This window comes from Microtus oregoni, unplaced genomic scaffold (assembly GCF_018167655.1).
Source record: "Microtus oregoni isolate MIOR12 unplaced genomic scaffold, Mior012 000038F_ref0000394, whole genome shotgun sequence".
Lineage (NCBI taxonomy): Eukaryota > Metazoa > Chordata > Mammalia > Rodentia > Cricetidae > Microtus > Microtus oregoni.
Genome location: NW_024543097.1, coordinates 18,084,303 through 18,112,112, shown reverse-complemented (window position 1 = coordinate 18,112,112; position 27,810 = coordinate 18,084,303). Strand labels below are relative to the sequence as shown.

General features: G+C 38.2%; 1 protein-coding gene across 1 annotated transcript in view; it reads right to left on the bottom strand.

The window, feature by feature from the left end:
* Nucleotides 1-27,810, bottom strand: part of LOC121433387 — a 135,019-nt gene that overhangs the window by 65,112 nt on the left and 42,097 nt on the right. Inside the window, exons 6-7 of the mRNA XM_041631752.1 lie at nucleotides 23,927-24,028; nucleotides 6,198-6,308 (exon numbers count right to left, since the gene is read on the bottom strand). Of these exons, the coding sequence (XP_041487686.1) occupies nucleotides 6,198-6,308; nucleotides 23,927-24,028 (213 nt within the window). The remainder of the gene's footprint in view (nucleotides 1-6,197; nucleotides 6,309-23,926; nucleotides 24,029-27,810) is intronic.

Here is a 27,810-nt window from a genome sequence, read left to right as displayed (position 1 = left end):
TTACGTAAATGATGTCATGCTGTTTTTCTGTATGCCTGCCTGATTCTCTTCCCCATCTCCATCTTCCCCTTTTGTTTATCCTTGTTTTTTCTTTTGTTTGCAACTTGAAACCATTTTTTAAAAATCTATTCTGAGGCTTCAAAGTGAATGGAAATGCAGAGTGTGTGTACATTACAAAGGAGGTTTACATATTCCCTTAGTGACGGTCACCCTGCTGGCTCTCATTCCTTTCTATCACATAAAATACTGCGCGAATGCCCCTGTATTTGTCCCTTAAGTAGTTTTTGGGTTTCTCTGTCCAGAAGTACAGCTTTTAGGACATAAGATTTATAAGGTACTTCACTAGGAAGTGCAGATTGCTTGCCAAGCACCCTATATCCCAGTAAGAGTGTACAAAGATTCTCATTTTCTTACCATTATGCCCGTCAAAGCTTGCTGTTATATGATACTTTTCAAAAATGTTATTGAATTTGAAACAAAATCTTGTTGGCAATTTACCTTTGTTTTGATTAGTGGGAAAATTTGTCTATAATTTTTTTAATGACACTGCTTTTACCTTTAAAATTGAGGCCTGGTACAACCTAAGTCCACCTCTGTATATAGAATAATGTGTACAGAACTCAATGTATGACACCTTTGCCAAAGCTTTGATGCATATTTGGGTATTTTTGGAACTTTCTAGTCCTTTGCAGATCACTAATCTATTCTATGTTCCTACAAAAGATAAACATTCTTACCTGTTATTATAAGTTTGGAATATATCTTAATATCTGGTATAAAATGTTGCTTTGCCAACTTGTCTATTGGTGAATCGGGCATCCATTTAGAGATATTTAATCTTTTGGATGCTTATAAGTTTTCCAAACTATCTATACATTTAATTAAATTTTATTATGGTATCATTGAATTCTTGGAGTGATTTTGGGAGAATTAAGTGCTTTACACAGTTTTTACACATAAGTGCATAAGATAGTATTAATTTCCAGGCCTTTAGTTTCCTCCATTATACTGGATTGAACGTAATGCCTTCAACACAGCACACAGCACTCTATAACAAGCTGTGCACCTAACCAAGTTCTTCTTTTACAGACCTCGAGAGACTTAGATTTTTCCATAAGTTTTTCATTATTTGACAGATTAATTCTAAACACTTAGAATTTTTGTGGCTATAGTTAATCACATGTAATTTTCCCCTTTCCTTTTTCTTGTTGCTTGCATAAATACATACTTCTGATTTTTAGAAAGTTATATTATTTTGGAGATTATAGTTACATCATCTCCCCTTCCTTTTCATTCCTCCTAACCCTCCCATACGCCAGTCTTTGCTCTCTTTCAAATTCATGGCATCTCTTTTCAATAATTGTTGTTACATTCATATATATTGCTAAATATAACCTGATCAGTCTGCATAGTGTTACTTGTGTGTATGTTTTCATGGTTCTCCATATCGCATTGGACAATCAAATTGTACAGGAGGTCTTAGTTCGATGAGTAATTCTCTTTTAGTCGTAAGTTTCTGTCCCTTGTAATCACTTAATCTTCAGAAAGAATGGTCGCTTCCTCCTGAGAGTGTATACACACTGTTTCTCTTGCTTGTATTATATTGGCTTGGTTAGGCGTTTTGTTATTATGATGAACAGGTCTGTTATAATTAGCATTCTTCTTGTCAATTGCAAAAGAAATAGTTCCAGGATTTCTTTGTTAACTATTTTTGTTTATATGTATGTGCTTTTCTGTTTTAATGGTTGGGATTTTTGTTATGCTATGGTTTAGAACATAAATGTTCTTCAAATTCCTACATGTTCAACCCATGGTTGTCACCCCGTGGCACTGCTGGTAGGTGGACCTTCTTAGGAAGTAGGGCCCAGTATGAGAAAGTTAGTTCATTGAGGTGGATCAATGAAGCATTTCCTGGGACAGTGGACCATTTTGTCTCTGTGTGTTGGCTTCTGGTTATGATAGGGTGAGCATCCTCCTGTATCACATGCTGCTGACACAACAGATACTTCCACAGTTCAAAGCATCAACATCAAATGACCACGGATTGGGTCATAGCCTTGTAGGCTGGCTATCTAAAACATTTTGTCATAGCAATAAAAAGCTACATATTAGATAGACTTTATCAGAGATAAAGGGAACTGCTGCTTTTTTTCTCTATGTTTGGGACATTAAAATTATACAAATGCATTGAATTCTATTAAGTAATTCTTTTGATCAATGTAGGACCAAAAGCTCTAATAGGGAACTTTAAACTTTTTCCTCGCACCCATTTTTCAGGCTTAATATAAAGCTCTTGTGTTTTATAGTTCTTCTTGGCAAAGTGTTTTATCTGAGATTCCTTGAGGTAATTTTTCTAAAGTCATGAACACCAATAACCCTTTGCCATGTACTTACATCAAATAATTCTTTACCAGGATATTGCATGTGAGTTTCTTTAATATTTGGAGAATATTACTCTATACTATTCTAGAATCTGGTGTTACAAAGTCTAATTGCATTTTGGTTCCTTTAGAGGTGATGCAATGTTTCCTTCCTGAAGCTTCAATAATTTCCTCTTTCTCTTTACTAGTCTTAAGCTTCACTATAGACTCCCTGCCTAAGAGATTTTTATCCCCATCTAGTTGATAACCTGTAAGTATTTTCTGATTTCTTTTCTCTTTCACTGATCCTGGAACATCTTGTTTGGTTATGTTTCTAATAATTTTCTCTGTGGATTAGGGCTATAGCTTTGTTGGTATAGTGCTTGCTACACAAGCATAAGGACCCAAGTTGATCACCACAGCTATATTTTAAGTGCCATGTATGGTAGCTTGTGCTTACAATCCCAGCACTGGAGAACCTAAAATGAACAAATATCTTGAGCTTATTAGCCAACTAACCTCTCAGATCAGTGAATTGCATGATACTGAGAGATCCTAGCTCACAAAACAAGGTGGGGAGCACTCTTGGAATGACACCCGAAGTTGATCTCTGGCCTCCACAACACACATGTCCACCCCCACCACAAACACATAGATGTATGTACACACACACACACACACACACACACACACATATCCCGATTTTTTTCTTTTCATATACTTAATTTTTTTTCTCTCAGGAATTATTAAGATAGCTTTTTTTTTGTTCTTCTGATTTTACTCTTTGTGCTTGTTTTTATGTCTGTCTGACTTTTATCTTTTCTTCTTGTTCTTTATTTCTCTCTCTCTTTCTTCCCTTTTTCTTTCTTTTCTTTTTTCCTTTCTTCCTCTCTCTCTCTCTCTCTCTCTCTTTCTCTCTCTCTCTTTCTCCTTGACAGTTTCTGGGAGGGTTTATTTTTATTTTTTAAAATTTTTATTGCTTTATAAATAATACCATTCAAAATTTCCATTTTCCCCCCTCACATTTCCCTCCTGCTCCCCCACTCACCCTCTTCCCTCCCCCTTCAGTCCTAAAAGAGGGCAGGGTACCCTGCCCTGTGGGAAGTCCAAGCTCTCTCCCCTCCATCCAGGCCTAGGAAAGTGTGCATCCAAACAGGCTAGAATCCCAAAAAGCCAGTACATTCAGTAGAGACAAATTCCCATGTCATTATCATTGGCTTCTCAGTCAGCCCCCATTGTCAGCCACATTCAGAGAGTCCGGTTTGATCACATGCTCGTTCAGTTCTGGGAGGGTTTATACACTAGTCTGGATCACCCAAGATCTCTCCATTGTATTCATTTTGTTATTCAGTTCACATACTGCTTTTTTTTTCAATATTTGTCTTCTTTATACTTAGCACTGACAACTGGCTCTTCTTTACAGCCACTTTTCTGTTTCATATCTTATAAATGTCCTCCTTGACCAATTCAGTGATTATATTGATCTTATTTTAAATTGTAAATGTCTGTTTCCTCAGATGTATTCATTTACTTGCTTATTAAAGATTATTCTTACATTGACATTCTTTCCCTGCCCTGTTTCCCAGATTTTTTATTATTTTGACTAGATAGCATCTTTTGCTTAGGGGTTGCTATGGAAAATATACTCTGGAGCAAGGTTAAAGCTGCATCCCTCTCTGGCATTTCTCCTGGTGAGCGAGGTGATGCTCTTCAGGGCAGCACACTTCTTTGGCTGCTACCTTGGTCCAGATGCTGTGTTTGCCTTGTTTGCTTTCAAGGCAAGTGACCAAGAATCTCTCAATTATTCTATCAGATTTTTCACTGTATCTGAGTTAAAAACTGTGCTGTGCTGTAGTGAATTATCCCTAAGTATATGCAGGACATAGTTCACAAATACAGAATGATCTAGGCCTCCATCCAGTTGGGCACATCTCATTGATTGTCCACAAGAGGTGCTGTCCACTTTCCAGTGCTCAGTGATATTGAGGGAGCATGAGGCTTTCAGGAGCACATGAAGGACAAGATCAATAATAAATATCCCATCCCAGCCTATTTCTTACATGAGATACTGAGCCCTAGTCTGCTATTTAATGTAATTCCTACCCTGTCACAAATACAAGTATGACATCATCTCTTCTATCTCTTTCTATATTATTTGTTGATATCTTAGATCCATAATTTACCTTCTGCTTCGAAGGTGTCTCCAGTGTTGAGTTTGAGGATTGATAAGGACAAGATCTTTCTTTCTTTCTTTCTTTCTTTCTTTCTCTCTCTTTCTTTCTTTCTTTCTTTCTTTCTTTCTTTCTTTCTTTCTTTTTGGAGAGGGAAGTTAAGGTTGAACCCAGATGATATCAGAGTATAACCCATTCTTTCAAGTAACTCCCAGGAGCAATGAATTCAAGCTAGGGTGTTCAAGTCACTTTTCTCTACAGTCAATGTTATGTTACCATTTTATCAAGGGCCAGAGGCTCTGTGTTCAGGTTTGGAGATAATCTCTGTTTTTTTTAATTTCCAGGAATGGTTAAGTATTATAAACAACATATGCTTTTTAAAGGAAAAATAGAAAAAAAACACTAGGAATAAAAGTATTAGTAAATTATTATTTAACACAAAATGTAAATTACAAGGAATTATCTTTGAGAACAGTTAAGTAGAAAAGTTATGAACAGCATTGCCTTACTGTCTTATACTATCAATTTACTACTGTAAGTATGATAATAAACCTTATATTTTTAAGCTGTGCTTCAGAAAGGATAACTATTAGGGTAAGACCTTTGAGAGCTATTGCACTTGCTTATTGATTATGTCCTTGTGTTCCTGGCATACCCAGTGTACATCTTATAGATGAATAAAGTGCCGAGCTAAATTCTACCTGAAAATAATTCAGAGTAGTTAAGAAGAATGCTTACTACCTTAACTTATAAGTGGTTTTCAAATGTTAGGTTCTATGTGAGAACTCTTAGCTCTTGGTAACCCCAAAGCCAGAAAGAAGGCTACTGACATATGGCAGGGCACCCGAGGCTTATTCCAAATGGACATTTGAAATAATATCTCATTGTCTAAAAATAATTCAGCATCCATATAATGTTCAGGAGAAAGATGCCACATTAAATAATCACGTGACGGAACAAAGTATTTTCTAGTTGAATATGTTTATCTATTATCTATGAGACTTTAAGGACTTCTAACATGGTGCTGAAGGAAGTTGTTTTCAGAGAGACCAATGACATTAATCTTTTCACAAGTTTTCTGTGGATGGATGCAACGATACAGGGGATGCACCATCGCCACTCCTGTGGTTGCTTCATCTATGTTGGAACTGCTTGACACATAGACCTCAGGTGGCCCTATGGGAGTTCTCTCTCTCTCTCTCTCTCTCTCTCTCTCTCTCTCTCTCTCATGTGTTTGCACACACACACACACACACACACACACACACACACACACACCACAGTGCCACAGTAAAACCCTGAGATCTTTACCTCTACAACCTTTCTTTGTTAACCAATGGAAAAATGAAGGGGAGGAATATATGTAAAAAGAAATGAAAAGCAATAGTAAACAAATTCTAACGAGGAAAATATCTCTGTTTTTTAATTAAAGAAATGTTTTGGTAGTAGAGTGTATTTTGCTTGCTGACAAAAATATTTTATGGCTGATGATACAAAGTGTGTGTGGTTCAGAAGAGAGATTCAATGACTAGGATAAACTGTCATGTGGTTCACAGCGCATTCAAGGCACCCTTCTGTATCTGTCATGTTCTCACGCTCAAGCTTCCTGTGTATTGCATGCTCAGCATTTTCGGTGAACTCTGGAGTCTTTAACCGACCCACTTACCTTTCTTTGCAAGGTGCACAGCTTCTGCGTGTTCAGCACTGGTGACCTCAGTGCCATTGACAGATAGCACCACGTCTCCAATCTGGAGTCCCGCTTCTTCAGCAGCACTGTCTGTAAGTAGACAGATGACAACAGTCTCTTTGACAGAGGGTCCCAAATTGAGTGTCCTGCTGTTTGTACTTTTTTCTAAAAGAGACTCTTTTTCTACAGGGTCTTTCTTTCCAACTTGACAATTGTTTATGTCATTAATGAGAAAGAAAACGCTCTTCTTGTGGCCTCCCTTTCACTTCTAGGACTTACACATTCAGCCAGGCATTTGAGTGACTCCTTTGCAATACAAAGGCAAAGCTGCTCAGAAACTCAATCTATTCATCCACAAGAAGGTTGAACTAGTGATTCTCATTCCCTCATTGCTGGGAGGTCCCTTTGTAACCCTGAGAAAAATCACTTAACCTCAATATCTTCATCTATAAAAAGGGGGCTGGGGGGCAGAGCCTCTCTGTAGAACTGTTCAGGGAACAAGTAATTGAAATACTTACGAAGTTGTGGCAGAAACAGATCTTGGAGTAGTTGGGAGGGGGTGAGAAAAGAAAGAGCGAAGGAGCTGCTTTGGCTTGCATTGTTTAGGCTCCTTCCTGAGTCTTTTCAGACAGGAAACTGAAAATAGCCTCAGCTCTCTGGTCCTTAGCTGCGGAAGAGTGGGGCCCCCTTTCCACGGGGTATTTTGTCCCTTGCATTTCTATCAAATTCATTTATGCAGCACAACCCTATTTTCTATGAGCTAAAAAGTCAATATACTATTTAAGGTTAGTTTATTTAAAAAAAATGTGCCTCCCAGAGATTGGACCAAAATTCTTCCTACAGTAAGAAGTTGAATTCTACTTTTTCTTTCTTCCTTCATTTAAAACTCCCTTTCTCTCTCTTTGATGCATATGCTCAATACATAAATGCTGTCTATGGACTCATAGAGATGTGTGAACAATAGCAGGCTTTTAATATGCAGATCACCACTGCTCTCCTCAAATAATATTCATTTTAAATAATACTTTTCAAATTGTATTTTCTTTTACTATGTTTTTATGCATATGGATGTCTTGCCTGCATGTATGGTTATTCACCAAGAGAACGTCTGGTGTCAGCAGAGGCAGAAGAGAGTATTAGATCCCTGGAACTGGAGTTATAGATGATTGGGAGTCAGCATGTGAGGGTTGGGAATCAAACCAGTGTCCTATGAAAGAGCAACCAGTGTTCTTAAACACCAATCTATCTTTCCGGCTACAAAGAATGTTAATTTACTATTTTACTTTTTTATATTTCAGTTCTTTAAGATGGGACTTTTCTGTATAGCCCTGGCTGACCCGGAACACCCTCTGTAGATCAAGCTGGTCTTGGACCTATAGAGATCTACCTGCCTCTGCCTCCAGAGGGTTGGGATTAAAAGTATGCATTATAATGCCTGGCCAAGAATGTTCTTTTTAAGATGTAACTCAGTCACTGAGGGCAACATGATGCAGAATTTTATCCTTAGTGACTACAATTTGTCTAAGTCTGTTTTAATGGTAGAGAGGTTTCTGATTAATAAGTCATGACTCCTTTAGTTCACAAAGGGGGAAGAAGCAACCTCTGATAGTCCTATTCATTTATATACTATGCTGCTTGGAGTAATATTACATCATGTCCTGGTTGGTCGTATGACTCAATTGCAGTGAATACATTGTTCCACTGTCTTAAAGGACTTAGAGAATTTGTTTATGGCATTGCAAATAACAACATAGATTGAGTGAAGTTTCTTATTGTTTTTTACATCCCCCATGAATGAATAAATGAACCACTCCAAATTTTATGCTATAGTTCTTTTCATCATGGACCTTCAGTTTTACTGGTAATGAAAAGAGAAGCTACCTATCTATAGAGCTAGTTCCAGGACAGTTAGGACTGTTAATAGAGAAAAACTGTCTGGAAAAAAACAGAGAGGGGGGAGAGGAAGGCATAACAAAAAATATACACATGTAGTATATCAAGTGACAGATATAAAACAAATTACAAAAACAGTATGAACTATGATTTTTGCAAAAGAAATTCTTAATTTTAATCCAACTTGGAGTAATTATAAAATGATTTTCAGAAAAAGGAGAAACTGGTCTGATATTAATAGGTAAGTGAATTATGTTTCATGAGTATCGGGAAGCCAGAGTAATGGAGACTACAAGGTTTACAAAAACTTAACCTCTGTTGTCTGGGCTCACATTTAGTTAGTCTTTCTCATATTCTTTTACACTCGGGCATGCAATTTGAGAAAGGCCTAGCCACTGGAATGTGAACAGAAGTGGTGCTCATTTCTAGGCCTAGACCCTAAAGATACAGGAAGACCGCCCTTTCCTATGGTTTTTTTTTCATCTGTCTGGGAGGTGCCAGTGACTTTGAGATCCCAGGGGTTGATAGATTTGCAAAAAAAATTAACCCCATGATGGAGGAAGGTCATTGACTAATAAAGGAACTGCCCTGGCCCATTTTATTGGTTAGAAGATAGGTGGGAGGAGTAAACAGAACAGAACGCTGGGAGGAACAGGAAGTGAGGTCAGAGACTCCACAGTGCTCTTGGGAGCAGACGCCTGAGAGAGACGCCATGCCCTGCTCCTGGCTCCTGGGCAGACGCACGCTATGAAGCTCCGACCCAGGATGGACTAGGCTAGAATCTCCCCGGTAAGCGCACCTTGGGGTGCTACACACAGATGATTAGAAATGGGCTAAATTAATATGTGAGAATTAGCCTAGAAGAGAATGGGCCAAGCAGTGATTAAAAGGATACAATGTCCCTGCAATTATTTCGGGGCATAAGCTAGCCGAGCAGGCAGCCGGGGTGCTGGGAACGCAGCCCCGCCACCGCTCTTATTACTACAGTTGGCGCCCAGACATGTGGACAACTAAACCCACTTAAAAAACCTGAGAAGGCTTAAAAATAAGGGAGCAAGAGTTTAACACAGATTTTTGCTGTTTGTTGGTGGCGTGCTGTAGAGAGATTTCCTGATTCAGCAACAGTAGCAGAAAAAAACGCTGTGTCATTTTGAAGCGCGACTTCCTGGGGCTGTGCCACCATTGCGATCTCTGTCTGGCTCCTGCGGGAGACAGAGCTTTTGAATAGAGCATTTGGAGTAAAGGGCTATGATTTGTTTGATGGCAACTAGACTCGCTGTGTTCTTGGGTCTGCTCTGCTTGTTAGAGGCAAGCAAGCGCCTCATCTAAGAGAGGCTTCCTGACTCAGCTTTAGCTGCAAACCCTGCAGCTCATTAAGAGTTCCTGCCAGGAAACATTTAAACGGTGTTGACGAAAAGCTGAACACATGCTTTTCGGTTTTCAGCCATAGCAGGAAAAAAGCTGCGCCGTTTAAAAATGCCGGCTTTCTGGGCCATCCTGCCAGGGCAAACTCTGACTGGTTGAGGCAGGAGGGCCGGCTACCTAGAGAGGACTTGAGTGTTGTCTGTTGTAGCTCACTTGCTGGCAGGGACCTTGAAATGCCATACAGTTGTTGCATTAAACATGGCTACAGCCTGTATATCCGCCATGAGGCTGGAAAGCTAAGGAATGGACTGGATCTAGCTGGCAAAGCCACGCCTTTAATCCTACTGATATTGCTTGGTAAATTAAAGATTCATGTGGTCAGAAAAAGAGAGATATACAGTAAAGAGAGATTCAAAGACAGAGAAAATTTATGAATGGTTTGAAGTGTGTTAAAAATATATGCAGACTAAAAGTTGAAGTTCTTAAAGTAAAAAACATAAAAAAAGGAAGAGAGTTGTTGTGTGGTAGCACACGCCTTTAATCCCAGTGCCTAGAAGGCAGAGACAAACAGATCTCTGTAAGTTCAAGATGTAGTAGCTTACACCTTTAATCCCGAATGCCTGGGAGGCAGAGACAGGCAGATCTCTGAGAGTTCAAAGACAGCCTGGTTTACAGAGTTACTTCAGGTCAAAGATACAGAGAACCTGTCTCAAAAAGCAAAGAGTTAAAAGTAAAAATAAAATAGAGGTTAAAATAAAACAAACAAAGATGGAAAATACACAGAGAATTTTGATACTGTATGCTATTATGCTCTCTTTAAATTATTTAAATGCTGAGGAAGGAGCAACAGATGCTAAAAGATATTTATTTATAAATGCTGCTAAACTAATCCAACATAGATATTATGAATTTGGATCTAAGGACATGATACTTTGGAAAGGAGTTTCTTATTTTGTTTGCACAGAGGATGAGACGCTGTTCATTTCTTCTATTCCGATGTGGTATGATGGACCACGCCCTCCTGAAGGGTTGGTGTGAACGCCTTCAAAAAATTGCTTCGCTCAACTGCCAACTGAGATGAAACTAGCACACGGGTTATACCATGAAAGACCTAATTAACGACTCCCCCATTCAGCAGGAAGCAGCTTGGAGAGAAAAAACTGCGCCCATGTTCCCAAATATGGTTTATAAACGTTCTTTTACATTTAAAGGGGGATATGATATAGATATGAATAATTTGCATTAGTATAGATTTTCCTTTATTGATAGAGATTTATGGTCAATTTTGTTATATATATAAGTGTTTCTGATTTTGATTAAGGTATTGTGATTGTGTAGTTCATTTAAATATCTACGGTATAATTAAGAAATATAGGTAGTTAATAGATAATCATAATAGTCAAGTTTGTAGTCATGTTAGTTAATATTTTCTAGAAGATAGACATTCTTCATGTCTTTCAAAGATTACAGAATAGGACATTTAATGTTTTAATAACTAAGGACTTTTCATGACTATGAGACACTCTGCTCCTGGCAGCACCAATCTACTTCAAGAGGAAGATGGGCATCGAAGAGGCTCGTTATGGAGTTTGATAGCCAGTTGGGCAAGAAACTGCTCTTGTCTGGACTATTGCATAAACTGGACACAGAGAACCCACAGAGAGAGGACTACTGAACTTGCCTAAGGTGAGATGATCTTTCGGGGTTCCTGATTCATGAAAGAGTCTGCGAGACATTCTGCAGGATACAACAGATAGTGACTGAACTGACTTTGAATTTTCCTGCTTTATGGAAATGTCTGCTGGATAGCATGGGCCTGAAGGCTGAAGATGGATGCCCCAACGGTACAGAGGAACTTTGGTTGACTGTCCAGGCAGCGAGATGTCTTTGTCATTTCTAGAGTTCGAAGTTTCTTAGTTCTTGTTTACTTAGGTAATATTATATCTTTCTGGAGTCTTTGATGGAGTTAAGAATAGTTAGTTATAGTTATAGTTTTTCTTAGTTATGATAAAGATTATTGTAACTTTTACTTGATAACTGTTTTGTTATATGTAATTTTGCTATGTTAAAGTTAAAGCCTTTTTTTTTTTTGGTTTAAACCGAAAAAGGGGAAATGATGGAGGAAGGTCATTGGCTAATAAAGGAACTGCCCTGGCCCATTTTATTGGTTAGAAGATAGGTGGGAGGAGTAAACAGAACAGAACGCTGGGAGGAACAGGAAGTGAGGTCAGAGACTCCACAGTGCTCTTGGGAGCAGACGCCTGAGAGAGACGCCATGCCCTGCTCCTGGCTCCTGGGCAGACGCACGCTATGAAGCTCCGACCCAGGATGGACTAGGCTAGAATCTCCCCGGTAAGCGCACCTTGGGGTGCTACACACAGATGATTAGAAATGGGCTAAATTAATATGTGAGAATTAGCCTAGAAGAGAATGGGCCAAGCAGTGATTAAAAGGATACAATGTCCATGCAGTTATTTCGGGGCATAAGCTAGCCGAGCAGGCAGCCGGGGTGCTGGGGATGCAGCCCTATTACTACAACCCCAGAACATGAAACATTAGGTGAAACTATCTCCATCTAAGAACATCTACATTAGACTACTACCATAATTAATAACCTTTTATTTTGTTTGCCTTGAGTCAAACATGTATTTTTAATTGCCAAAGAGAGCACCATTTCAAAAAACTAGCATACCTCAAACAGTAAGTATTCTGAACAAAGGTATCCATACTTTCCAAATCCCAAAGCTAGTGACCCAAGTCAGCTAGTATAGATGCTGTGGGCCAGTGGCTAATGTCCTTGGTGACAATATAAAGGAGATGGACAAAGGAGAAAGGGTGTATTAGGTAAGAATGTAGAATTTGCTTTAGATCCTCTGACATTAGAGAGATACAAAATACTGTAAGCATAAAACATGTATATTGTTTCATAATTTAGGCTTTACGAAGATTAACTTTGAATAGAGAGAGATAACAGATCAGCATGGCTATTACTACTAGAATTTATACAAGCCTATAACATAATTCTAGAGATTAGTGGAAGCATAACAGTCTTTCATATGACCTGAAATGGTCTTCCGAATTCATTTAGATACCTGTCAATCAATCTTTAATGAAGCATAAACATACCACCAAGTAAAATTTTGCATTTTGTTTATTATGGTATTTCAAAATAACCTCTGACATATGAAAGAAAAAAAAACACTAGTTAAATGTGTATTTGCTCTTAGATACCCTACAATAACCATGGTGTATATGATCTTCAATGTTCATTGGGATGAATGAAAAATATAGTTGGGCTTGTAGGGGAAGCAAAGTGATAGAGTGCTTATCCAGAAGGAGTGAGACTCAGGGTTCAATCCAGGTAGAAGTGAAAAGAGAGAGGATTCAAAACACAGATATTAAAGAAACATAGGTGTTAAGATAGAACTAACAAACACATTCATAACTCAGACAATGGAAGGAGAGAAATTTAAAGCTCTGAAGATAAAATTTAAGGAATAATTACTATTAGTAAGAGAGAGAAAGGGGACTGGACAAACAAAAACAAAATCAAAATGTATCTATCTTAAAAAATATAGTCAGGGGAGACCAGAGTGAAGAAGGATGAAGTACAATCTGCCGACCTGACCTTGGATGCCCAGCGTCTGTGTAAAAAGCTAGGCATGGCAGTGAACAACTGTAATCTCGGTGCTGGGGATAAACACACAGGAAACAGCCCAGGATTCAAGTGAGACAGTCTGTCCAAATCAGTGAACTCAAGGTTCAGTGAGAGACTTGTTGGAAAATAAGATGGAAAGCAAGTGAGAAAGGCATGGGATATTGAGTCTGGCTTCTACATTCATGAACACATATGTGCTTGCACAATTATACACACAGAGAATATGAATTCATGTGGACATGTGGATTCATATAGTTACACAGGAGGGAGGAAGGAAAGGGGAGAGATAGATAGATAGATAGATAGATAGATAGATAGATAGATAGATAGAGAGATGGGGGGCAGAGAGACACAGACACAGAGAGAAGAAAATAATTCAAGATGAAGAAAATATCAACAGTTCTATATTGAAGCCTTAAAGGAGACTCTAATAACATCATCATTAATTTTAGTCTGTTCAAGACATTAGGAAAAATGAGGACTAACTAAAGCTTTTAAAATAATAAGGAAAGTAGGAGGAATTTGAGAATTTGTACTAATCAATATGTTAAATGTTTAACTAGATAAGTTAATAAACACTACAAAATTAAAACCAAGTACATGTTTAATAGCAGGCTTTCTAAGTAAAATTTGTTTTAAAATAATTTTTAAACCTAATCCTAAATACTAAACCTAATATTTAAAGGTTCTATCACTCTGAAGATAGTTCTATTTTGATTATACAACTTGAAGTTGTTTTTTTTTTTTAATGTACAGTGTACTGCCTGCATGTATGTCTGTATGCCAGGAGAGGGCACCAGATCTCATTATAGATGGCTGTGAGCCACCATGTGGGTGCTGGAAATTGAACTCAAGACCTCTGGAAGAGCAGCCATCTCTCCAGTCTTACTAATTAGTGAAGTTTTTACTGTAGTTTTGCATGGTGTTCTGTATTCCTTTATATTCTTGCTGGTTTTATTATCTGGCCTTTTATTATAATCCTATTGTAAACAAAATTAGTCAGTCCGTGGTTTTCCTTTCTCTGGTGAATACTGATGCTGTCAAATTGTTTATTGATTATTTGTTTATCTTTTTCAGGTAAATAACTATACAAGTCCTCTGTTAATTTTAAATTTTGTTACCTCTGTATTTTTGTTTGTGATACCGAGAATAATTATTGCTGGTAGGGAATGATGGTTTGCCACTCTTGTGACTGGTTCATAAAACTGCTTTTAATTTTAAATAATGGGCACTGGTTGTGGTAGTCTGGACTGTCATGCATCTTATGAGGTTCACCTTTATCTACTAATGATGCTGGAGTTGTAGTACAAGGGCTTCACTGAGGGCAAAGATGGTTCAAGGTGACTTGATAACACACCACACAAATGCTTGCCCTTTGTGACTCTGGTTTTGGTACAGAAGCGATCAACATAAATTGCTTAGGAAGGTATGAGGTAGTAGAAAGACAAGAGTACGATTTTCTAAAATTTACAGCTCCCTCCAAATAGATGCACTTGTAATTTTATTATTAAAAGCTAATAGAAAAGTTACTTCATGCTTTCATTTCATGCATATTTACACATACTGCAGATTCTGAAAACCTACTTTAAAAATAAAAAGAGCTTGTACTTTTCACTTGGAAATTTGTGCTCTAACAGTAGCCCTTTAAATTTGGGAGCTTCAGAAACATGGGCCTCTTCATCATTTCCTCCCTTGCTTAGCCTGCCTTAAATGTATAGTTCTCTTTCCGAGTTTGCTTGCTATCAAAGTTGGAACATCTGTTTCTTTTGTTTATGCCAACAGATCTCGCAAGCACTTAGGCTTTCTCAGAAACTGTTCATGCAGATGCCAGCCGGGTGTGGGCAATTAGTTGCGTGAGTGCCAAGCAAGCTCACACTCTGTATACTTATGGATAATCATTTCCACCCCACCTACAGGTCTCTTCTCTTTATCTTTTTTATCTTTAGTGTGTAATTAAGCCTCTCTGCTGCCTCCAGAACAATGTTTTATAGCATGAATAAGATTCTCAGAAGGGCTGAAAATATGTGTAATTTGAAAGTCCCTCAACCCCTCATTTAGTAGATTTGAGTAGACAATGGATTTCAGAGGGATTCTCAGCACTGAGAAATACATTTAAGAAAAAAAAAATGAGAGAAAGACACTCAGTAGCTAGGCGAATCCCTGCCAGGGCAGCACTTTCTGATGCTGAATAAAATCCTGGGTTAACTATGTACTGTCACATCTCTGTGACATAAAAGACACTTCAGTTTTCTTATTGCAAAAACACCTTTGGGCCCACTGAATAAAAAAGTTCCCTGCAGAGCACACAGAGTTATTTGTTTTGTGTTAGAACGACAAAGATACAGTTAACCGTCGACACTGAACAGTTACAAAGATATCAGAAATTGACTCTGTGATGGTGAATTTTCATGATTAAATTGACTAGAATCGCCAAGGAGACACACCGCTGGGGTTTAGATGAATGTGTGCAGTACTATTCCGTCCATTTGTTTGGGTATCGAATTGAATAAAATGGAGAAAGGGGAGAGGAGGGGGAGAGGGACGAAAGGAAGGGCAGCGAGCGACACGGAGACAGCAGAGAATGAGACAGACACACAGGGAAAGTCACATCAAGCACCTTAGCCACAACTCTCATCGTTCATTGCTTACCGGCCTTCCCAGATATGAGGAGTCCTAGTCCCAAACTCCTGCCACCATGGCCTGTATCAAAACTTCACAGCTACCACAGGCACTATCATACCTTCCCAGACAGAACACAGAAAGAATATGAGTTTTGCATGAATGTGTGTAGTACTATTTGATCCATTGGCTTAGGTATCAAAAAGAGAAGGGGGAGAGAGAAGCTAAACATCAACTTTCATTTCTCATTGCTTTCTGGTCTTTGCAGATACTAGAAGGCCTAGTCCTACTGCCATACATGTATATATGCATGTGCATGATATATATGTACACTGTGCTATTTTATATGTAATATATGCATTCATTCATGTATGTATATTCATCTCTCTCTCTATATATATGTATGTATGTATGTATGTATGTTTGTATGTATGCTCTACAGAGAGCAGAAAAAGCAAAAAGAGCAAGATTCCTTCTTCTCTGTTCTTTATATAGGCTGTCAGTAGAAGGTGTGACCTAGATTATAGATGAATCTTCCCATTTCAAAAGATCCAGATTAAAAGTGGTTCTTCCCACTTCAAATAATATAATTAAGAAGAAAATTCCTAAAAAAAACCACCTCACAAATATACCCAGATCTTTGGGTTTTAATTAATTCTAGATGTAGTCAAACTGACAAACAAGAATAGCCATTACAATTTCACCCCTTGTCATTTTACACACAATCCTATCTTTTTATGTCACGTTTAATTTCCAAATGACACCAATAAACAGGTCATAATTATGCCAAACATGATATAAGTATCCCTTGTATAAAACACAAACACACTATAAATTTTAGAATAGGTGGCAATGCCCTTGGAGGGACATTTTTAGTATCTCAAACTTAAATATGATAGCCACCTATACTCTCTTAATTGGTGTTACATTGCATGAAAAAGATTCAAGGATAGAAAACATAAATATCTGTGTAAAACATATTCTAACCAAATATAACAGAAATACTCATGCCATTTATAATCGTCTTTTTGCAACTGCTTGGGGATAGTTTGCATTTATAACTACCTTCTTCTACTGCCCTTTTTGTTTTCTTCCACCCTCACCAAGCACTTCAGCTGGCCTTGGTTCTTTTTTTGGAGGAATAACTCATACCTTCAATCCTGAAGGGTCCATGTACATTATCATCCTTCCTGGATTAGGGTGCAGCAGTCTCTCATTTTCTTCAAAGTACGTAGTAACACAAAGAGATGTCCTAAATGATTTCCTTTACACAAGCCATAATCTTTCTTACATCAATAATGAAGAAGAAATCTAATTTCATCTTGGTAATCTGGATCAATCACATATCCCAACACTGTTAATTCCTTTTTTGGTTCTTTTGGTTTGTGGGCATCAGAAGCCAAAAGTGGCAAGGGGGAAATCTGGGCTTCCAGTTCAGTGGCTGCTTGTTGTGTCTCTCTCCCTGGAACCAAAACTTCTAGGTAAGCACAGCTTAAGGTCACAGAAATAGGAAGCAGCTTAAGGTCACAGAAATAGGAAGCAGCTTAAGGTCACAGAAATAGGAAGTAAAAACTCAGTAGTTGGTCATTGGGAGTGATAATGAGTGGAACCATTCTGGTTTCTACCCTTTGATCAATGGCTTTTGGCTGTGGAGAAACTGCACCATAATCTGGATGCTGATTCAAGGAATATATCACCTTCTGGAGAATCCTGTCCCATCCCTCTAGGCTGCTGTCACTTAACTGTGCCACAAGAAAACAACTACAGCCTTATATCATGGCAGCTTCTTCAGGATGGTGAGGAGCATGGTAAGTCCAGTGGACTCTATAATTATGGGTCCACTGTTGCCCTTATCTATCTGTGAAGTGAATTCCTTGGTCAGAAGCAGTATTGTACGGAATACCATGATGATGGGTAAGGTATTCTGTAAGTCCACAGATAGTGATTTTGCATAAGCATTATATGCAGTAAGGCAAACCCATAACCAGAATAAGTTTCTACATCAGTAAGGAGAAAGTGTTGTCATTTCCATGAAGGAAGTGGTGCAATGTAGTCAACCTGCCACCATCTCACTGGCTGTTCACCTGGAGAAATGGTGCAATATCTGAGGATCGATATTGGTCCCTGATACTGGTATATCTGGTATTCATCAGCAGCTGTAGCCTTGTCAACCTTGGTGGTTGCAGGACATTTTGTTAAGCCCATGCATTACTTCCATCTCTGTCACCATGGTCACTTTTCTTATGAGCGCAAGGGGTTGAACAATGACAGAGATAGCTGGGGGAAGAGGTTGATTATTCACAGAACAGGTCACCTTCTCTCTTTGTTGGCTGAACTCTTCTGCTGAAGTCACTTTTTGATGCTCATTAATGCAGGACACAAGTATCTTCACATCCTTTGCTTATTTGGAGAGATCACAGCTATCCAAATAATTCTCATCCAGATGTATTTCTCACCAATTTTTCCAATACTGGTATTCCCAAGTCCCTGACTATCCATCCAGTCCATGGATACAGTCCATGAATTAGTGAACAATCTCACATCTGGCCATTTCTTCCTTCTAAAGAAAATGTGTGATCATATGAATTGCCCGAAGATCTGCCCACTGTGGAAATTTCCATTTGCTGGAGTCTTTTGGGGTTTTTCTCAGAAAGGAGTTGTAATTCTGCAGCTGTTCACTTTTAGGTGGAGCCTGCTTAATGTGCAGAACCATAAGTATACCTGGCCCTTGTTTTTTCTTCCTTAGTCAACAGATCATAGGGTTCACCCCATGAAGCTATAGATGCATGCTTGATAGCAGAGGGCATTGCAATGGGAGTAGAAACCATAGACATTTGGGCAACGTCTTCATGTAGCTTGCTTGTGCCTTGAGGGCATGTTTGGGTTTGACCATGAATAAAGCAATTCCATTTAATAATAGATTCCTGCTGTACCCATTCTACTTTAGGACTTGGTGGGTCAGATATCACCCAGCTCATGATGAGCAGCTCAGGTTGCTTGGTAACTTGGAGGCTCAATGGCAAATAATCAGTTCCCACTAAGGTCAAATAACAAGCCAAGAGCTGTCATTCAAAGGGAGAACAGTTGTCTGCAGATGATGATGGAGCCTTTCTCCATAATCCCCAAATCCAAAATCTTCTGTGATTCACCAATAGGAGCCTGCCAAAGGCTCCAAACAACAGCCGTCACTCCCACTACCACTTCAAGTACCACCAGGTCTTCTGGATCATATGATTCAAGTGGTATGGCAGCGTGTACAGCACCCTAGACTTGTTGACGAGCTCTCTGCTGTTCCTGACTTCACTCAAAGATAGCAACTTTCTGGGTAACCTGGTATATGGGCCCGAATAACACACCCAAGTGGGGAAGGTGCTGCCTTCAGAATCCACATAGGACCATTAAATGTGCTTCTTTCTTGGTGGTGGGAGGGGCCAGGTACAATAACTTATCTTTCACCTTAGAAGGAATATCTCTGCATGTCCACACCACTGGATTCCTAAAAGTTTCACGGACGTTCTTGTTTTGGTTGACTTTATTTGCCTTTCTCTGATGCACATATGTGTTACCAACAAGATACCAAAGTTTTCTGTTTACATGGCCCAATCAGATTAATGTCATTAATATGGTGCATTGATGTGATATTTTATGGAAAAACAGACCACCTAGATCCCTTTGAACTAAGCTATGACACAGGGCTAGAGAGTGAATATATACCTGATGTAAAAGTGTGAAGGTATCATTCTGGTTGTGACAACGGAAAGCAAATTGCTCTGGTGGTCTTTATGGACAGGTACTGAGAAAAGGCATTTGCTAGAACAGTAGCTGCATACCATGTACCAGGAGATATGTTAATCTGCTCAAGTAAGGACACCACATCTGGTACAGCAGCTGCAACCGGACTCACTACCTGACTGAGCTTTCGAAAGTCAGCTGTCATTCTCCACGATCCATCTGTGTTCTGCACTGGCCCGACAGGGGAGCTAAAGGGAGATGTTGTGGAACCATCACCCTTCAATCTTTCAAGTCCTTGACAGTGGAACTAATTTCTGCAGCTCCTCCAGGGATGCAACACTCTTTTTGATTCACTGTTTTCCCTGGCAGAGGCAACTCGAAATGCTTCCATGTAGCCTTTCCAACCACAAAAGCCCTCACTCCACAGGCCAGGGAGTCAAGGTGAAAATTCTACCAACTTCAAAGTATGTCTATATCAATTATACATTTTGGAACTGGGGGAATAACCATAGAATGAGTTTGGGGATCCACTCAACTTACTGTGAGTCAGATGTCAGTTAAAACTCAATCACCTGACCTCCATAAGTCCCTATTTTAGCTTGAGGACCATGTTGCTTCTTGGGATCTCCCAGAATCAGCAACAATTCAGAACCAGTAACCAACAGACTCCAGAAAATCTGATTGTTACCTTTCTACTAGTGTGCATTTAGCTTTGTAAAAGGCCATGAATCCCTCTGTGAAGCACTGGAGAAAGGGTAACAGTAAAACAGGGAACCTGATGGTTCTTGTATTCAAGGTGTTTTCAAGGTGTTCTGGTCTGCAAATTGGCTCAAGCTTGGAACTCGGCCACCAGGCTAAGATTCCCATTTGCAACAATATGGTGTAGGTAGGCTTTCTCCCATTTGTCTGCATCATTCCCTTCCTGCTACCATGACATTTTTCATGCCTTCTCTGCCAATGTGACCTATATCGTGCCTTTCTGGCCACAAGGACTACATGCCTGCAATCCAGGAGTTAGAATAAACTCTTTCTTTTGCATTTGCTGGCCTTTTGCCACAGCAAAATAATAATAGTTAATGCAGAAAGTTATGCCAAGAAACGAGTTCATTGGTGTGAGCAACCTGTATCTGCCTAGTGTGCAGCTCTGAAGTCACCCATACTCCTTTTCTCAATAAACTGGACTCCACCCGCTGCTCTCTGTCAGTGTAAACCCAGAGAAGAAGCATGTGCAATGACCGTACCACAGCCTGGAAGCTGTGTTTTCTTAAATTTTTCTCTGTCAAACAGCTGAGTCCATTACGTTTGAATATGGCCTTCCTTGAATTCTTAGGACCCTTCCCTTTCTTCACTCAGGCCATGCTCTGTATGACTGCTTCAGAGAGTAAATGGACTTGGAGGGATTGACAGAATCAGGCTATTGACAACCAATGCAGCATTCCTCAATGGATGCTCAGTTCCGGTCAATATTTGATTACTATTAGCCCGCTTTGGGATTTGTCAGTAGTACCCTAAGTTTAGAGGCTTCTCCAATATAGTCTTGCTTTTTTTCCTCGCTCAGCTTTTGGGCTGGAGCCTCTCTGCATACTCACCCTCTTCCTTCATTTGGGAAGGCACAGCAGCTGCCTCCCAGTTACATGTTGTTAGATTTCACTATATGTTCAGATGGTATGATCTGGATAAATGGAACTTTCTTTATTATTTTTTTCTCTGATTCTTTTGCTTATCAATATGTTGTAAGTTAAGAGAAGGGTAGTGGAAAGATTGTCTTTAAATTGGAGAAAACAGGAGGAAAAGATACAAATTGAAGGTACCAATAAATAGAAATTAGAAGTAGAGAAAATAATCAGGAAGCCAACATATGTTTGCATACTGATTTCAAATGGAAAGCTAAAGGAGGAGCAAAGGACACTGGAAAAGAATTCTGAAATATCTGTGACTATATTTAACTGTTTTGTCGTAATTCTGTGGTTATGAGTTTAGTCTGTATTTTTAATTACAAAACAGAAGAACAAGCCATTTATTGCCTAAGAGAGTAGACAAAAGTTTGGATTCATTTTAGACATTTCAGAATGGGAAAATACATTGGTAAAGTAAATTGAGTAAATAATATGGAGAAAAGTTATTTTTATAATAAACAGATTATTCCATGTTAATTCCATAATAATTTATGTATTTTAGGCAGTGTTAATCCCTCTGTGTGACTAGGAACACATGATATAAGGCTTAATGTGCTTACTATTCCCAATAGTTGAAAATAAATTAGGTCAATATCTAGCCAAGAAAGATTCAAAGTAGTTAATTATTTGATAGTAGGATTTTTGTTCATTTGAAACATTGGTCATATGTAGTCCAAGTCAGCCTTGAACTTGAAATTTTTCTGCTCTACTCTCCAGAGTGTTGGGATTACAGAAATATACCAACATGCTTGGGATATGATAAATTTTTTTCAAAAATAAAATAATATGCCAAATACTAATAAATCAAGAAGAGGCAAAACCTTGCGTTTGAATAAACTGTATGATGCTCTTTGGGTGATTGTTATTGACAACTCACTGGGTACTGAGTGCCCTTGTATCAGTATGTCCTGAAATGAAACTTACACTTCACAAGATCACCTCTTTTTGTTGTCTGGTCTGTGGAAACTTGTATAAGATGAAGGGCCTCGCTCCACTTTCTGGTCTATGGAGGCCTTAGCTTTCTAATAATTCACTCCAAACAACCTCAACTGATCTAACCGAGCCAGTTCAGTGAGGTCCCCAAGAGGTTATTTGAGGTATCAAGCTTGTCCTCTTTCTCTGACTCTGTAATTTGTGATAGGAAAGCCAGAGCTGCTGAGATTATTTAGGTCCGAGTGGAAGCTTGCAACAGCAATGAAAAGAATGAAACGAGTCATGCTTCCGATGAAAGAACTGCATCACTGAAACAAACCCAACATCTGCACTCTCTTTGAACCTTCGGTTTTGTGAGTCAGCTCATCTGCTCCATTGTTTAAATCACTTTGTGTCAGGTGTTTGATTGTGTCCTAACTGAAAAAACTCTGCTTCAGTAGCTTGAGTTCCTAAGACTTGAATCCTGGTGCTTAGAGACATAAAAACTTAGACAAGTTGTCCAATGACTTTGATCATTTATATAACCATTTGTAAAATAATCATGATAATATCGTTTTAAGTTCTTATATATGATGGGGAACCTCCTTCAGGCAAAGGCCCTGGAGAGGCTGGACTAGGTTGTGCATGGTTTTGGGTACTAAAGGTGTGTTCCCGCTCCTCTCTCTCTCTCTCTCTCTCTCTCTCTCTCTCTCTCTCTCTCTCTCCTCATACCTGGATTCTGGATTCCATTTCTGTTCCTCATTGTGATCTGTGAGTACCCCTTAAATAAATAACCCCTTTATTATACTCTATTTGGAGCTAGTGTGGGATTATTTGATTCACATTCCCCTTTATCTAGTGTGTTTACCTTCATATATACATGGAGAACAAATATAAATTATTTTGTTCAGAACATTTATCTATAATGAATACTACTCCTTTCATCCCTGGTATGCAACATGGGATTTATATTTAAACGCAAATTAATCAATTTACACTCTTAAATTATAAAATTAATACTGGGGTGCCCAGTCCCAGCTGATACATCTACAGTAAGACTCCTCCATACAAGGCTCAGGAAACATTGAAGAAGAAGGGATGGAAAGAATGCAAGAACCAGATATCAGGAAGTCTGCTGTGAGAGTATGTCTTTTAGATATGACAAGTAAGTCATGACAATATGGCTGCCTCAACAAATCCTGAGCAATTTTAACACCAATAGATACCACAACATGGATGGGAGAAATATCACAAGGCTCCTACCCATAAATGAAATCAGTTAATGACTGGCTGAGAAATAGTCTTCTGCAAAAATGAGCCCCTTAATTTGTTATCCAATAACAAATGGTTAGTCCTGAAACCATATGCATAAAAACAACACAAAGTGGAATCAGCAGGTTGTATTTATATATGTATTAATGTATATGTAGCAATAATAATAATAAAAAGACCAGGAATAAGACAGAGAGCTGGAGGGTAAGGAGGGGTTTGATGGAGGAGAGGGATGATATAATACTTTAGTTAAGAATAAAAATTGAAAAGAATACAAGAAGAGACATGATGGATATAATTCAGTGCAAATATAACTCCCAGAATCTTTTGCATAGCAACAAACAGTCAGCATCTCTGTTTTTATCAGAGGAGTGCACTTCATACAGGAAGTCTGGACTTCAAAATAATACGTGGTCATGGTAGGAACACTTCTCAATATTGTTTGGTAACCACTCTTCGAAGTTGCTTTTACTGTACATGTGCACGTTACAAGATGGAGAGAGGGCAGGTTATTTTGTACATTTTGATAGGGGTGAGAAGACTGTTGTGGTATGAATTGACCTTGTTATGATAGCACTTACTGGTATCCACTTCAGTTACCACGATTGGTTTGGAGAACTGAATCCGGAATCCCCAGGGGTAATCTCCGGTTCCTTTGAATAGTCTCACAGTTCGCTCTCGAACTGCAAGAAAGCAGAGGATGAATTGCTTTGAGCAGCCGTTCAGTGCTACACACTGCTTCAGAACTGTAAAAGTGCCTTGTTTGCCTTACTGATTGCATGTCAGGCCTAATAGAACGGTTTCCAAGCAATGCGAGGCAATAGACTACAATAAATATACGTGACTATAATCACCTACATTTTTTTTACCAAATTCTATTGATGTGACTCTAATCATATACATTTTTGCTGACTCATATTTTTATTAAATTAATTATTTTCTTAAAAATTATCTTTTCTCATTTAACGTATCTATAGTCACATCAATACAATTTGGTAACACAGAATATGTAGATAAAATTTCTGAGAACAAATGAATAGTATGTAGATTAATAATTAAGTAGCAATAAAGATGTTTTATTCCATAGTAAGCTATATTTAGAAATTACTTTTCACTAATTCTTTAGAATCATGAGGCCGTTTAATTAGAATTATTGTATCTTTATTACCAGTTTCAGCATCAACAATTATTAAAGTGCTTTTGTCATTATTATTAACAATGAAATTTCCATTTGCAAATATTAACGTATTATTTTCTATATTATTGAAGGACCATATTCTAGAAAAGAATACATTAAGTATACAAAACTCTGCATTTCATTTTTATAGTTTTATAATGTGGTATAATTTAATCTTCACAAAAGATGATGATGATGATTACTATTTAGAGAAGAGACTTTTGAGAGGTAGAGTGGTTAAGTACTCATGTCAAGAAAGTAAAGCTTACCGCTGCTGGGCAGCAATATACCTTAGGTTTCAGCCTTAAGTACTCTGCACACAGGTCTAGCAATGCGGAGTTGCTTAGATTATATAAATAAGAGAACTTATTACAACATTATTCATGAAAAAAAAAGAAAACTGAAACAGTCCACAAACTGAAGTTTTACAGGAGCCTAGAAAAGTAAAAGACCTGTCTCACTCTGAAAAATACAAGAGTAATTGGCATTGGAGAGGTTGGAACACGTAGGTTTGCCTACACTGTCAATGGAGAATCCTAAGCTCTTCATAGTAACGGTACATGGATTTTTACAGTCACCAAGCTAACTTCAATTATCGTAGCCCAGTTTTTTCCTCCCATAATTGTTTTCTCCCTACTACCTCCACAGCTTCTTTTCTGTATCATGTTCTCTGGTGTGTGTGTGTGTGTGTGTGTGTGTGTGTGTGTGTGTGTATGTGTGTTTAGTGTGTGTGTTCCTCACAACTTCTGCTTGTTAACCAGTTTAACTTCTTCACAACATCAATCCATTCATTGACCTTCTTGACTTTTCTCTACCTTCAGGCACATTTCTCTTTATGCCCACGCCCACTCTGAAGAACAGCCTCACAGATCAGTCTTCTCTGTTCAGAATGATTAGGGGCTGCTATTCCTCAGAAACAGGGAAAAAGCTTAACTCCAGATTGTGAACATCATGGGCATTTTGCCTTGGAGACTTGTAAACAGTAAGTAAAGAGCAAGAGATAATAAAATATAACTAATGACTTTCCCAAGCCTCAGAAGAACATTCGAAACAGTAGTTCGGCTCCCAGGTACTTGTGTAAATGCTCGGCAAGTATAAGATAAGAATGTCAAGCTATTGAAAAGAGTAGGGTAACCTAACATCTTAAAATGGAAATTTAACAGAATTCCCTTTCATACAAAGTAAGAATGCGTTATAATTTCCGAGTAATATATTTTACTGCCTTTTCTCAACCTGCTGCTCCCTTTTCTTCTGTGGATATTAGTTGTTACTTCTTAGATTCAGATCCTTCTCCAGGCTGAAGTGGAAAGAATTTTCTTTTTTGTACAGTTGCCTTATCTTAAAGTCCACATCCAAAGGTACTATTTGTACCCACGTGTAGACAAAATAAAGGCAGAATTAAAAGCACAGAGGATATCAAAGAAACTTTGAGTCTTTGAAGTGATGGACAACAATGCTCCTGAAGGTAGTGAAAGTCCTTAGTTTGGTCCTTCACATGTTGTAGAGCCTTTTCTTCAACATGGCTGACAGATGGTCTTAGATGCATGTCTCCTAACATTAGCAAAAACATTATTCATTATAAATTTATATTACTTTGCAGAGCTTGTAAAATGATTTGCTTGATTTTTCTCTTAGATATTCTGGGATGAATCATTATATTTCTTGTGAGAAGCAACAAATATAGCAGAAGGCAAAGCTTTCTGCTTAGGCATGCTCAGTTGTGACCACCTGTTTGGTCAGATAAGGAAGACAAGCATCTGATACAAACAAGGGGACATTCATCCATTTTCACAGGTACTTTGCAGTCCAACGAAGAGTCATTAATTTACAAACATTTGCTGCACACTGTTTTTCTGCAAGGCACTTTCTTATATAATAGGATTGTAGTAGAAAGGTCAGAGAAGGACCATTTTTTATTTCCTTTTGAAGCTTTAGTGCTTACACCGACAACGGGATGAGAGGATACAGTGTCTTCATGTGGATTCTGGAAGGGATGTTTGTTTTTGTAAAATGCCTGAAGAAAACATGCTGTTCTCTTTTTGTCAAGAAAATCATAACAATATAGCCGAGAAGGTGTTCTATGGATTCTGGTTCTGAAGTTCTGTGTTCTGCAATGCTCTGTGTTTCTGGGAGTTTGTTACTCATTAAGGGAATTCTCTCTTGGCATTAACTATTTGGACAGTGTCTTATTGGATCTCATAATTTAAGAGGCAGAACTGGGAAATTCAGGGACTTAGGAATTAATATTTCAACACTCTGAGATAGGCTGCTAGCTAATCAGCAGAAAAAGAAAAGCAGAAATCCATTTCTGACTGTTGTAACAATAATTTCTAATATCTCTACTTTTCAAGGTTTCTTGTTCCCTCTAGGTTACTCTCTTGATGCTCTCTTCTGCTTTTGACAGATCGATTTACCCAGCACATATTTGATTAATGGAAGATTTTTATGTGCTGATTCAAATCAAATCACATTTATTGTTTTATTTTTCTATTTCATGAGATTATTAAAATAGCTATCGCTTTCAAGGTCGTGTTTCTGTGGTTTAGGTTTTTCAATCAAGCAAACTGAATGTCAACAACATGTATAGAAGGATAAACATTTCCATAAAGTCTTTAAACGGTGAGCTCATCTGTAGAACTCTCCTGTGGGAGAACAAAATCAACATGTTGGTAGCGTGTTCCTCTCCCATTCTGAAGACAATTTTCTCATATTTTAAGATTTATAGTTTTTCCTTTCCCGTGGCACTATCTGGTGAATAATCTATAAGTGCCACACAGCTGCTGAGGAGCTACAAATGAATGTCATTGTTGTTTCACAGACTGTGGATGTATCGTCAAGTAATTTATCCCTCTAGACAATACTTTCTTGGCATCATATTGTTGGCCTGAAAAATACAAATAAAGAGCAAATATTTCTATAAAAATAATGAAACTCACACACCAAAACATCCTACATCTTTAAGGTTGCTACAGCAATGTAGCTTTGCAGGAAGAGACACCTTGGTTTGACTATTTTCCAACTCAGAACTAGGAAATTAAGGATTGAGCTTTATTTATAAGTCTAAAATCTATTTTCCTTTTTAACACATGTAGATTATCATTATAGTATTTCAAAAATATTATGAGGTAGTTAAAATGTTTTACTTAAAAACTGTCCATTTGCCTGTGGCTCACTTTCCAAATGTCTACATTAATTTTTTGATCTCCCAGTGCTACTCAGTCAAGAAGATGTGTACATCCCAGCATAAGTAAGTGATGTAGCAGATTCTAGAGGAAAAAGTTAGTCAAA